Source organism: Macrobrachium rosenbergii, chromosome 12 (genome assembly GCF_040412425.1).
Source record: "Macrobrachium rosenbergii isolate ZJJX-2024 chromosome 12, ASM4041242v1, whole genome shotgun sequence".
In the NCBI taxonomy this organism is placed as follows: Eukaryota; Metazoa; Arthropoda; class Malacostraca; order Decapoda; family Palaemonidae; genus Macrobrachium; species Macrobrachium rosenbergii.
This window is the reverse complement of record NC_089752.1, coordinates 102,407,953-102,422,570: the sequence shown is the minus strand read 5'-3', so window position 1 is coordinate 102,422,570 and position 14,618 is coordinate 102,407,953. Positions and strand designations below refer to the sequence as shown.

Below are 14,618 nucleotides of genomic sequence, written 5' to 3'. Positions count from 1 at the left end.
AGTTTCTTATGATGAAGATCTATTGAAAAGTGAAAATAAGTGTAATTTGCACGTAAAAATGTGGATTACAGTAGAAAAAGATATCATCATACTAAATAAAATGTGGGGCCTACAATGCAAATATGAAGAAAAATCATCGGAGCACCTCACGATATTTTAGATACGTTACATATAGCTAATGGTTAAAACAGCTTGTAACCAAGTATATGTAATGTTTTTCTCGGGTTTTGGTGCAATGTGTATACCCCAACAACAACATGATGAAAGTGCCCCAGAAATGGATGCTAACAGTAAAAAAGAAACAGGAATATTTTGGCAAGCGTTTTGTCATCGCTATACTACGTATCTATGAGTGTTGTCAACATGCATCATCTGGAAAGCAGCGCTGTGGAGTAAACACTGTCAAGAGACTTCCGTGGAACAAGGTCACGCGAGTCGTATTTATATGTTGTTGTTAAACATTATGGGCAATGTTTGGGGAAAGCAGAGTTTTAATGTTACGGATATCTTTCGTTGTGAGCTTGACGCTTCTTTTTGGCGCTGATGCAAGACTTCAGAAGACACCACAGCTGCAGGATGAGGTAAGATCGCGCAAATAACCAAAGCAGCAGCAACCTGTTCTACCTGTAGGGAAAAGCACTGACATTGGACGGGATGATGCAATGATCTGTCACCTTTCGTCACATCTGAAAATTATGTGACGGGGTTTAGAGAGTTGACAAGGCCAAGGAGAGTAATTGTAGGTCAGTCACCAAGCTAGGCAATAGGTTATAGTGGTTGGCCCACGGTGGCCGGGGTTAGAACAGGCTAACGGAAGCCTAGGCTAGATACCATAACATCAGTCGAACCTTGTAGTTTCCTGAGGTCAGTTATAGGGTTTGGAAGTGTTGAAAGTAATTCTTGGCATTATGCCAGGATGCACAGGGTTTCTGTGTAGAGTAGGTAAAACAGTAGAATAGCCCCGCACGAACTGTTACCCTGGAAATTGATTTTTCCTATACATTTAGTGTTGCTGTTGAAGGAGGTGGTGATTTTTCTTTATTGTTGGTCAATTATTATTAACCTCATATCTCAATCCTACATGGTTTGGGACCCTTTGGGAGTGTGTGATTTTGGGTAGAGAAAATCTCTGGGAGAAAGAATGGTAATTCTAAGTATTAGCTACGCGCCTGTTTTTACCTTGGAAACTGGTTTTTTCCCCACTTTTACGGCTTTGATAACGGAGGCGAGTTTGTTTGTTGGATGCCAAGTGACATTTGCCCCCTAACTGTATTCAGCAGTAAAGGGGGACTGTGGGAAACCGGGGTTCTGGGTGGGGGAAAACAGAGAAGTGGAGTGGACATGTTTACGTTCGGGGCGCTGGCTGGAAGGGAAAATGAGAGGGAGCCATACGCAAAAGGGAGGGAGCGACTGAAAGGGCGGGGGTTAATGAGGCAGAGAGGGAGAAGTTTCCTCATGTGCCCCAAAAGCTGGGGTAAGTGGGGAGTGGTGCAAGGAGGGGGTGGGAGACGCGTCGGGAATGAGTGTGGGTAGAAGTGTAACACGGGGTGGGGGAATGGAGGAAACCCTGCCTGGTAACGGGGACAAAGAGTATGGCCGACAAAAAACAAATTTCACCAACTTTACCAGAAGCTGTAAAAGTGGAGATAAAACCAGTTTCCAAGGTAAAAACAAGAGCAGGAATGCATTTAGCAGCGCTGGGCGGAAGGAGCAACCTGGCAGGAAGAAACATTTTGCAGATAAACAAAAAGTTAACACCAACAGACCTAACTGGCCTTACCTAAGGGACCAGGAGGGTAGAGATCAGCTGCTGCTTTTAAAAATGCGTGGAACCTGGTGTTGGGGTCGAGGAAGTGAATCTTAAGATAGACTACAGCCAGGTAGCCTACAAAACCAGAAGAGGCCCTTCTTCTGCGCTGCACTGTAGGTCCTGTCACACCTGAATGTCCTCTTTTGCAGGATGAGGTGGCACTCCCTCCCACAGAGGGGATAAAAGCACTGTGTTTTCAGCAGGCCGTGATCTTGACAAAGTTTGATTCACCTAAGTACTAGGCAGAAAAGTTGCAGTAACTGATATAGTAGTTAGCGCAAGACACTGGGAGGGTATGCTGAGTTATCGCCTTAGACGAACGCGACGTGAAACGGAAGGGATTCAGCCATTGTACTGAACAAGAAATGCAAAATCTGTATGTTTTAAGGTATAAGAATGGGTAGCAGATAAGGGCTGTGGTGGGTCAAGGGGGATGGGATGTTGGGGGTTTTGGCGCAATTGCGTGTTGGGGGAAGGGTTTGCGTGAGGTACTTGGGGAAAGGGGAAAACTTATGTGACAGTAACAGGAATGGTTTTGTTGAAAAAGCTTCGCGCTGGTTATGACAGTAAAGCAAAGAAACCATAAATGCTTGAGAAAAATGTGGGTGGGCAAAATGTATGTTTTGGGGTACAGATACGCTTTTGCCATGTTTAGTACTGGGTTGGCGGGTTAAATGCATTTCGCCGTGTTAAGTAATGGGTTCAGAGAAATGGAATCCCGCTGGTTATGCGAAAAATGTGTGTAGGGAAAGTTTTTTGTTTTTGGGGTACAGATACACTTTCACCGTGTTTAGTACTGGGTTGGTGGGTTAAATGCATTTCACCGTGTTTAGTAATGGGTTTGAGGAAATGGAATCCAGCTGGTTATGAAAAGGAAGCAGAGAAACGTTGCTGCCGTGCGAAACGTGCGTAGGGAAAGTTTTTTTTTTTTTTTTTTGGGTACAGATACACTTTCGCCAAGTTTAGTACTGGGCTGGCGGGGTAAATGCATTTTGCCGTGTTTAGCAGTAGGTTTGGGGGGATATAATCTCCCTGTGCTGCATTCAGTACTGGTCTGGGGGGTACCTGTGTTGCAACAGTTGCGGGTAAGTGCAACCAAGAACGTTGAAACTTACAAGAATAAACTCAAAAGCGTATAAGTGCTTTTTCTTTGCTGTGTTAACGTATAGTTTGGGAGGACTGCATGCAGGGTGCGTTAGATTCATGCGTAAGGATAACAGATTAACAAGTTATTGCACTTGCCGGACAAAATATGAACTGTTCAAAACGGACGTACCCGTGCCCTGTCATGTGCAGGACACGTATGTTAACCCCGGAAAAGGACAACCCCCCCAAGGTTGGGGGCTTGTTAGCAACTTTGAGTGGCAACGTTTAGGAGGTTTAACTCAGTGGGGGGAATAACAGTGCAACGTGATTGGTTAGATAAGTGGTTGGGGGTTGCCTTGGTGTCGGCTCATTTAATGTTCTTGTTTGTTCTCTGTTTATTTAGCGATTTCTCATGTCTGGGGTGCCGTAAAAAGTAAATTTTGGCTGGTTTCTCATGCCTCGTCGTCTACCCCACCCACAACCCCGTTTTCCCTAGGGGTCCCCTAAATTGTAGGGTAGAAACATGTGGGTGAGCCGTTACAGAGCCAAATAAATCTCTCCTGGGGTTATACCCCACCCATAACCCCACATTACCATTGGGTCCCCTAGCTTGTTGGTTGAGGGGGAGCAGATCACCTGTCCTCGGGGTATACCCCACCCATAACCCCGCTTTCCCATCGGGTCCCCTACCTTGTTGGATGAACTTTAGGTGTTAATTACAGGTTAATTACATTCGTTCGACAAAATTTAAAGGTAAATCCATAATTAGCAACCCAAAACCTGTAGAAAAAGTTAAGTTATAGTGCCGTCGCCACCGTGGAGCTACTACTTAGTTCTACCAAAAGAATTAGCCAGTCATAGGTTCCTTATTTCTTGAACAACAGGCAAGAGAATAGATTCCATTGCCGTCTGTTATCCCAGACAGAAGGAGGGGAAGTTGTCTATGCTTCCTCCTTTCTGAGCTGTGACCTTCATATGGATTTTTAATCTGTTCTATTGTGAAGATTATTTGCTTAACATTACTAGGTACTTAAGGCAAAAACTACGGACTTTGTCTATCTGACATACCACTCTGTAAAAGGGAATTGTGGTTAGATTACCTCCACACTGAGAGCCAAGTTGAAATCTCTTGAAACAATTTTACATTTTATATAAGTAACTTACCAAATAATTACATAGCTATAGTTTCTACTTTATGTGGCAGCTCAAAATTCGCAGTAGTGCTCTTGTGTTTTGGGTGTAGGTAGACTGTCCCACCCACTTTCGGGAAAGAATAGGTACAACATAGCTAAAGAGCTCAATTCATTTCTGCCGGCCAATGACTTAACACTGGTTACTGGCAGCTCTTGGTTTGTTTTTCACCAGATGGTTGGATATCTTCATTTGGTGAAGTACTCTGTTTTTTGGTAGCATTCAGCTGTTATGTAGCTTAGCTAATATTCAGTTACCTTTATTGATTGTGACTCCCGATTTGGACTTTTTGACTAATTATGTCAGAATCTAGCTTGTCTAGCGTTAGCTGTTGCAGCAAGGCTGCAAGACTAGACTCACTTCAGCAAAGTACAACACTCATACTGTCTGTAGTTCTTGTAGGGAGCAAATTTGCTCGCCAGATCTTAATTGTGAGGAATGTAAGAACGGGGATAAGGGGAAGTGGAAGAATTTGCAGACCCATGTAGATAGAGTAAACATACTGCAGAACCACAACTTTTCCTCAGAAATGATCGTCTGGAATTTGTGCATGAACTTCTGTATTTGGGCCATGTCACCATGGATGACCTATTATTCTCCATCTTAGTATTGGCATTACCATTATTATGAATACTATTTTTTCTGTTCTTCAGCAACTGTGTGGATATTGCTGATTATCATTTTTATCATGTTATCTCATGTATCTAGTTTGTGTGTGTTGCACTTGTATATTCCATGTATTTGGCCCTGAGCTGAAATAGAGGATACAATATTGTTATTATTTTTTTTTTTAATTTATTATTATTATTTTTTGGTCTATCACAGTCATCCTATTCGATTGGGTGGTTTTTATAGTGTGGGATTCCAGGTTGCATACTGCCTCCTTAGGAGTCCATCACTTTTCTCACTATGTACACTGTTTCTAGTAGTACTCTCTTCTGCACGAGTCCTGGAGCTACTTCGGCATGTAGTTTTTCCAGATTCCTTTTCAGAAATCTTGGAACACTGGGCACGATCCCAAGATTATTATTATTATTATTATTATTATTATTATTATTATTATTATTATTATTATTTTATTATTTGGGAGAAAAGCTCTCTTATCATGAGAGTTTATAAATGTTCTAAAGGGTCCACAATAAAATAGCTGTTTAAGGCTTGTGTAAAAATTTTAAAAGCTTTCGAACCCTACTCTGGGTTTATCTTCCTCACCTCTTAATATTCCTGGCTGCAATTCTACTCGAACTCCGTACGGGTTGATGTAATGTTGCAAGAGGTCCTTCATCAGGAGGCGCATCTTGGGCACCGTAACCAGACTCCCCTGGGGCAGCGGTTACCTGGACAGGGAGAGGCAAAGTAGAAGCAGCATCAGGAGAGGGAAAGACAGAGCCTGTCCTAAAGTTAAAATCTTTTAAAAACATATTGATAACATAAAAGTTAACATATGGGTCTTTGTTAACAAAAGACTTATTTCCTTTGAATGGCTCTCCTAAGCTTATAGCAACTCCCTCAACTAGTCGCCTGACATTCACATTGTTGCTTTTAAAGATATTAGCCTCGTTCCAATTGGGCCTATGGTCATTACTGAATGCATGTGCTACTACGGCGCTGTTTTGTTGATGTAGCTCAGAAGCACATTTATGTTCCCCTAACCGTGTAATTAGTCCTCATCCACTTTCGCCAAAATATTTTCCTTTAAATCCATGCATGATACTTTGTAAACACCTGGGACTATGGGATTTTTGTGGTGGTTATTGTTTCTTACGAGGTTGCGTCTTATCGTATTTTCGTATTTGAACACAATTTTAGTGTCCTGACATTTGTTTACATAACTACTTATATTCTTCACTTCAGGATTAAAGGGAAGCGATACATATCTTTTTGGTTTTTCCCTGCTGTTATCTTTAAGACCATAGAAACACCTCTTTGCTCTCAAAATTGCTTTCTCATTGAATTGAGGGGGTACCTGAGACTTCTAATGTTGCCGAGATGTGTTGAAGTTCGCTGTCTATATATTTGGGGTCACAAATTCTGAATGCTCGTAATGAAAAATTCATATTGACATTACTTCTTATTTCTTTGAGTGAAAAGAATAAAAGTGGATATAGCTCTCTGAATTGGTCGTTTTTCGATGAACAGAAAATTTTAATATCTGACTATTACAGTCCCTAAAAACCAGAACATCTAAAAAGGGTAATTTAAAATCAACTTCTGTTTCTGTCGTGAACTTAACCCTTAAACGCCGAAGCCCTATTTACAAAAACGTCTCCCGTATGCCGGCGGCGTTCGGGAGCTAGCGCCGAAGCGGAAAAAAGTTTTTAAAAAAAGTCACAGCACGCTTAGTTTTTAAGATTAAGAGTTCATTTTTGGCTCCTTTTTTTCTCATTGCCTGAAGTTTAGTATGCAACCATCAGAAATGAAAAAAAATATCATTATCATATATAAATATTGGAATATATGACAGCGAAAAAAAAAAACTCGTGTATAATTGTATACAAACCGCGCTGTAAGCAAAACGGTTAAAGTTAATGAGTTAATTTTTTTTAGTTGTATTGAACACTAAATTGCGATTATTTTGGTATACAACAGATTATAAAACGATTGAAGCAACACAGAGAAAATATTATCACAAAATGATGCATGAATTCATAACGCGCGGACGTAAAAAAAAGTTTTTTTCAAAAATTCACCATAAATCGAAATATTGTGCTAGAGACTTTCCAATTGTTTCAAAATGAATGAAATTGATTGAATATTACTAGACTGTAAGTTTTTTAGCTTACAATTGCATTTTTTACCATTTCGATCGAGTTAAAGTTGACCGAAGGTTGATTTTTTTCTATTTATCATTATTTATATGAAAATATTTCTAAAGTGGTAAAAGCTAAAAGCATGATTTTTTTTTGTTGTATTCTACATGAAATTGCGCACATTTTAATGTATAACACTTTATGTAACGAATAATATAAAACGGCGAAAATATTACGACAAGGTGACTCAAGAAATGCTAGGATTTTTAGCAGAGTTCGCGCGCGCAGATGGAAGGAAAAAGTTTTTTTCAAAAATTCACCATAAATCGAAATATTGTGCCAGAGACTTTCCTATTGTTGCAAAATGAAGGTAACGGATTGATTGTTACTAGAATGTAAGAATTTTGGCTTACAATTGCGTTTTTCGAGCATTTCGATCGAGTTAAAGTTGACCGAAGGTTGATTTTTTCTATTTATTGTTATTTATATGAAAATATTTCAAAAATGGTAAAAGCTAAAAGCATGATTTATTTTTTGTTGTATTCTACATGAAATTGCGCACATTTTGATGTATAACACTTTATGTAACGAATAATATAAAACGGCGAAAAAATTACGACAATGTGACTCAAGAAATGCTAGGATTTTTTGCGGAGTGAAGGAAAAAGTTTTTTTCAAAAATTCACCATAAATCGAAATATTGTGCTGGAGACTTTCCGTTTGTTCTGCAGAATAAAGGTAAATGATTGATTGTTACTAGAATGTAAGAATTTTGGCTTACGATTGCGTTTTTTAGCATTTGGTCGAGTCAAAATTGACCGAATGTTAAAATTTTGTCAGTTATCGTGATTTAAATGAAAATATTTCAAAACTGTTAAAAGCTAAAAGAATGATTTATTTTTTGTTGTATTCTACATGAAATTGCGCACATTTTGATGTATAACACTTTATGTAACGAATAATATAAAACCGTGAAAAATTATGACAAGGGGACTCAAGAAATGCCAGGATTTTCAGCGAAGGAAAAGTTTTTCAAAAATTTACGGATGCCCTCAGGACACCCCGATGCTTCCTAGGAGTCGTAAAAGGCACGGGATGTGGTCCTTGGTCGCCTTCGGTCACAAGTGGGCGAACAACACGCGCTGAGAAACTGGGTCACTTTGGCTGCTGGGTCCTTCTCCAGCATCCCAGTCTAAAACTCGTCTCACACGCTCACTACCGATAGGCAGCATGCGCCTTTCACGGTCCTGACGGCTTTGAGACATCTCTGCAAACGTCCTGTTGCAGCACAAATACGCAAACACTCGCCAAAGTTCTGCAAAACACGGATCGTCAAAAAAAAGCTCTCGCACGGTCCGACACTGATGATTTCTGGTACGTGCGAGAAGGAGGGAATTCGGCGCATGCGGCGTCTGGGTGACGCTTATAAACAAAACAACAGCTTGATCCGTGAACTCACAGCATCCCTCAAGGCGCGTGATTTGAAACCTTACGCAAACTAGGCCTATAATTATTTTTCCGCGAATATTTAAAAAAAGCATTTTTAGTCGACGTATGGTACATCCACTTGACATCCAACAGACAATTTTCGTCGACGTATGGTACGTCCATTAGGCGTTTAAGGGTTAATTGAGGGTAAAATGCTATTTGCTATTTCTATTAGTTTCTTTAGCTTGTCATCGGTACCTTTAAAAATAATTAAAGTGTCATCAACATATCTCACCCACAAAATTGGTTTTGTTCTTCATCACATCCGTTTAAAATTTCTTTTTCCACAAACTCCATGCAAATATTAGTGAGGACGGGGGACGGGAGATCCCATGGCAACTCCTTTTTGTGCAAATACCTGATTATTGAACTGAAATACAGTGAACGAGACAAATAATCTTAATTAGGGAGCAAAACTGCTCCTCAGGTATGTGGAAAGTCACGTTACCTTGCTCATGTTCTTGTAATTTTGTAATCACATATTCTAGTGGAATGTTAGTGAATAATGCTGTAACATCTAAACTCACCATCCTTTCGTCTACCCAACCAATATCTTTGACCCACTGTATAAACTGGAATGAATGCTGCAAATGAGCCCTTGAGGACTTTCCAAGATACTGACTTAACACTTGAGCCAACCAGACTGCTAATGTGTTTTGTGGTGAGCCACAAGCAGCAATGATAAGTCTGAGGGGGAACCCAGGTTTATGAACCTTAGGTATACCATAAAAGTAAAGCACACTAGGGGATTTTGATGAGATTTTTTATAAAACTAATTCTTTGTGCAAAGGATCAGAAAGGGAATTGACAATTTTTCTAAGTTTTCTATTGCAGCATTCATTCCAGTTTACACAGCCGGCCAAAGATATTGGAGATCGAGTAGAATTGCAGCCAGGAATATTAACAGAGGAGAGGAAATCACTTAGTTAGAATAACTGCCTTTGTTTCTCATCACTAGTCTATTTGGGAGCTAACTACCGGTGTCAACAGTCTTCAGTGACTTTTTATTTTAATTTTTAAGTTTAGCTTTGCACATTTCATGTTAAATTCCTCATTGTGACTGAAGATGAACCCAGAATAGGGTTTGAAAGCTTTTACAAATTTTACACAAGCCTTAAACAGCTATAGAACATTATTATTATTATATTATTACAGGCAGTCCCCAGTTTACGACGGGGGTTCCGTTCTTACACCGCATCATGAGCCGAAAATCATTGTAAACCGAAAAATCGTCGAAAATCGTCAAAAATCTTAAGAAAATCTTACTTTTAATGCTCTGGGTGTATTGAAAATGAAGTAAACTGCATTTTTATTGAGTTTTTCATCAAAAACCTTCAAATTTTTATTATTCTGCTGTTTTGGAGCCATATTTCTTCTGTCGGATCGGCGTATGATGTGTCGTGACCCTGGAACATGCGTCGCAAACCGGGAAATAATTTCTAATGAATACTGTATATCAGAAAAGTGTCATAACCTTGGAACGTCGTAAGCCGGACCTGTCGTAAACCGGGGACTGCCTGTATAATTATTATTACTGTATTATTATTATTATTATTATTATTATTATTATTATTATTATTATTATTATTATTTACTGTATAGTAGACCTTTTTGTGGCAAATACCCAGAGCCCTTGCCTCCACAATCTACATAAATAAAAGAATCTAATAGCAATAATTATGAAAACTTAATAAGTTCAGTAGATGCAAATAACAGTAAATATTCCTCTTTAGATTCTGAGAAAAGTTTACGAGTTACAGAAATGACATGGAAAGACAGAAAAGACAAGTCACTGTTGTCTACCTTTCAAATTACATACATGCTGATAAGTGACAAATGAGGATTTGTCATAAAAAGAGCCAAAGCTGTTATGAACTCTGGCAACGGGTGACAATTATTCTTCTTATGAATGAATAAGAAATATTTTAAATTTGTCTCTCTCTCTCTCTCTCTCTCTCTCTCTCTCTCTCTCTCTCTCTCTCTCTCTCTCTCTCTCTCTCTCTCTCTCTCTCTCTCATAAATAAGATAATAAGGCTGTCTTTGTAGTACTGGTTAATTCAAAAAACAAAATCAACTAATGTAATAATTTTTCTTATTTTCCATTTTTATCTGACACAAGTTTACTCAGAATATACAAATGTCATATACGTATTAGAGTCTAGCACAGTAACTACTGAAGTACCAATAATTAAAAAGATTATGCACTGTGTATTATCTCATAGAATGCTTAAAAAATGAATAAAAAGCTTGCTTATTTTTTTTTTTTGTAAACTGCACTCCATCATGGTTATGTAGGGTGTGGACTCGGACAATGCCTTGCTCACAAAAGGTATGGACTGTCACAGCACTGAGTACGAGTTATATTAAAAAATACATATCTGAAATTGTGTCTTATATGTGTTTATATTCCTTTACAGATCACAAATACTGGTCTACTCTCAGAGACAAATGAAGAAACACTTCTGGTTTCAACTCTTGACGGTGCCCTCCATGCCATTACTAAATCATCAGGGGCTCTTAAATGGACACTCAGAGATGGTATACTCTAATTTTGCTTAATTTACAGTAATTTGTTTGGGGAATGGATATTTTAGATTTTTATTAAAATGAGTTTGTTCATAATTACTTGAAATGGACTTTATGAACAAAGTAAAATTACTGGGAGAAAAGCAAGTGCTTCTTGTTTTTTCAAATAAAGGAATAAATATATTCTTTTGTTTTCAAGTTATCATTTTTCTCTAAAGAGGATTTGTGCATTTTATTTTTATATATATAACTTACCAAGTAATTACACTATTTGCAGTTTCACTTGCCAGCAGCTTAAAAATGCTGAAATTCCCAGTAGTGCTAATGTTGGTGTAGGTGATTAGTCCCTGCCCACTTTCGGGGTAAGCGAGTAACGACTTCAGCAGAGAGCTTAGTTGTTTTCTGCCGTTTTCAGACTGAGGTTCAGTTGTGAGCAGTCACCTTAAATTTTGGCTTTCGTCGCTTTTCCATTGAGATTCTTCCTTAACTTGACTTAGATTATAGTTACATTTTACGAATAGAACTTACCTGGCAGTTATATATATATAGCTTAATCCCTGTCGAACCAGCAGATTTTTCAAAACTCGCGGCAACCGCCGAATGGTAGGTGTCCGATAGGTGGTTAACAACCCTTACAGGGTGGTAGTTGGAATCATTCCCGTTTTCAGTTCCTCAGATCATCTCTGCCGGTTGGACTGACAACATCGTTGTTGGTTCTCCGTCGGGTTTTTCGCTCGCTTCCCTAGGTCGCTGTGTTTGGCCTTCTATTGGTGACGTATATTGACCTTTGGATTGGCAATCGCTTTTGTGGCTTGTTTTGATTTATTCTTTTGACTGTTCTTGGATAAGATGTCTGATCCTAAGTTTTTTCGAGTGTGTGTGAATGAGGAATGCAAGGTTAGGTTGCCGAAAGCTTCGGTGGACCCTCACACTGTTTGTTTAGGGTGCAGGGGTTTTGAGTGTGCCTTGGATAAAAGATGTAAAGAATGCGAGGGTTTGGATGAAAAGAAATGGATGGAAATGAAACGCTATGTGCGTAAATTAGAAATGGATAAGTTAAGGAGAGCTTCTAAATCTAAATCTAGGTCTGTGAGTGATGTTAGCCTAGACATTTCTTTTAACCCTTCTATTCCTAAATCACCCTTAGAAGTAGATCCTTCTCCCGAGGTGGTAACCCCTGCTCCTTCTACAGGAACTGTATCTGCTGTTTTGGACCCTCAGTTCGCCAGGATGGCGGCTGAGATGAAAGAATTAAAGGATCAACTTGCAGCCTTGAAGAAAGGTAAGAGTACTAGTGAAGTTTGTGATAGTGTTTGTGCTAGTGCAGTGGAGGTGGCGACTGATCGACCCTGTCATGCCCCTAGATCTAGACCTCTACCAAGCTCCCAGGACCAAGGGAGAAGGTACGTCGACGATCGAAAGGGGGTGAGAGGGACGTATCCTCGGTCAGCCGTCGCCTCAAGCAGTCCTGTTGCCTTTTCCCAGGCTGCTTATGACCGCCACAGGAAAGGCGTGTCAGAAGGGCTTGCGTCTTCTCCTAGCCCCTCTCCTAGACGTAGATGGCAGTATGAGGATTCGAGACCGACTAAAAGAAGATGGTTGCAGCAAGAGGATCAACCTCGTACTCGCTCTCCCCTTTCGGGTGCGTGGAGTAGCCCTGAATCTTTTGCTTCCGACGACGACCGGAACGTCTCTCCAGCGAAAAGGTCAAGACCTTTTTTGGAATGTTCTCCTCTCGTTGTACAGAGGGAGAGATCTCCTCTTCTTTCTGCTTGCGGAGAATCCTCGAGAGACCCTTCTCCTTCTCCCAGCTTCGCTCGACAACCTTCTCCCTCGGAACCTCAAGATGCAGCGGCTGCGGCTAAATCCTTTATGACCGTCATGCAAGGCCAATTGGCTTCTCTTGTTCAGGCCTTTAGCTGTCCTCCCCACCAGTCGGTCAGACGTAAAGACTCCAAGTTACCAGTGAAGAGATCTAGAAGGGAGACGCCTGCTGAGGTTTCTTCTAGAGATAAGAGAGAACTGGATCCCTCTCCCGTTCGAGTCAACAAGCGGCGCAGTTCTAGCTTGGGACATAAGAGTCTTCTCTTTTCTCCCAAGCAAAAACCTCAGGGTTCTTCTCCTGAGGCTCGACCCTTCTCATCTCCATGCTATAAACGACAAGAATTTTCTTCCTCTCGCCGGAAACATTCTTCCTTTGTTCGGCAAGATAACGACTTCGGTTCTCCAGGAAGGAAAGAACGCAGTGAATTCTCTCGGCGCCAGGACGCATCCTCCTCTCGGCGTCCAGGACGCATCCAATTCGGCGCCAGGGCGTATCCAACGCTCGGCGCCAGGGCGCTTCCAGCTCTCGATACCAGGACGCATCCAGCTCTCGACATCAGGACGCTTCTAGGGCGGTTTGTCAGGACGCAACCAGCTCTCGCCGCCAGGACGCATTCGGCGATCGTACGTCCTCCCCAGGCGCAATACAGCAAGAAGAGAAAGAGACGGAGTTGGAAGGAATGCATGATTTGGAAGACGTTTCGGAGGACGAAGATAAACCTTCTAATGCGGCTGATGATTATAAGGTTCTTTCTCGCTCTCTTTTGGAGCTGTATGGGGAGGAGTTTAAACCTGCTGCTCCTCATTCTCCTCAGTCCCAGTTTAACAGGAAGAAATCGAGGAAGCAGTCAGCCTTTATTAAAGTGAAACTTTCCATTTCTGCGAAGAAGGCTCTGACCAGGATTGATAACTGGCTTAAGGAGCGTAGGCAAGCTGTGAAGTCCTCCTTCTCGTTTCCTCCAGCTAGGCTTGCTTGAAGGCGGGCATGTGGTATGAGACTGGAGAAGCTCTTGGCCTGGGAGTACCTGCCTCCTCCCAGGGGACTTCTCTGGTATAGTAGACTCTTCTAGAAGACATGCCCTTAACTCAGCTAAGGTGATGTGGTCGATGACGAAACTAGACCATCTCATTAAAGGAATTTTTAGGTCTTTTGAAGTGTTTAGTGTTTTAGACTGGTCTGTTGGAATTCTATCCAAGAGGACGGAAACCATTCAGGCAACAGGAATTGAAGACCTTTCCAGTATTATGGCCTGTATGGATAAGGCTCTAAGGGATGGAGCAAATGAGATGGCTTCTCTTTTTACTGCAGGGATTTTGAAGAAGAGGGCTTTGTTATGCTCCTTCACTTCCAAATCTACTACAGTCGCACAGAAGGCAGAGCTCCTATACGCCCCCTCTCGGACATTTGTTTCCGGAGTCCTTGGTCAGGGATATTTCTCAGACTCTGGCACATAAAGCTACGCAAGATCTACTTACTCGCTCGGCTGGGAGGTTTCCTCGGCGATTCCTCCAGCTGCCAAAAAGGAGGAAAAGAAAGTTCAGCAGCCCTTTGGGGAAGAGTTCCCTCTAGAACTGAATTCAGAGGAAGAAGACAAGAAACAGGGGGTAAAGCGAACAGAAGGACGTTTAGAACACGCTCTAGGAATTGAGAAACAAGTCCTCCAGACAGCAGTAGGAGCAAGGCTGTCTCACTTTTGGCAGGCATGGGAAGCAAGAGGGGCGGACACCTGGTCCCTCTCAGTCATCAAGGAAGGGTACAAGATTCCCTTTACGGGAAAACCGCCACTTTCAACAACGCCACGAGCCCTAGTGGCTCAGTACTCGAACGCAATGAAACAAGGGGCACTCCTGAATCTAGTAGACCAGATGTTGGAGAAAGGAATGATAGAACCAGTTTTGGATCTAGGATCCCCAGGGTTCTGAGTCGTCTGTTTTAGTGCCCA

General features: G+C 41.1%; 1 protein-coding gene across 1 annotated transcript in view; it reads left to right on the top strand.

Annotated features, from left to right (window-relative positions):
• Positions 1 to 356: 356 nt before the first annotated feature.
• The window catches only part of LOC136844161 (uncharacterized), a 340,577-nt gene continuing 326,315 nt past the window's right edge, over positions 357 to 14,618 (top strand). Inside the window, exons 1-2 of the mRNA XM_067113178.1 lie at positions 357 to 581; positions 10,743 to 10,863. Of these exons, the coding sequence (XP_066969279.1) occupies positions 471 to 581; positions 10,743 to 10,863 (232 nt within the window). The 5' untranslated portion in view covers positions 357 to 470. The remainder of the gene's footprint in view (positions 582 to 10,742; positions 10,864 to 14,618) is intronic.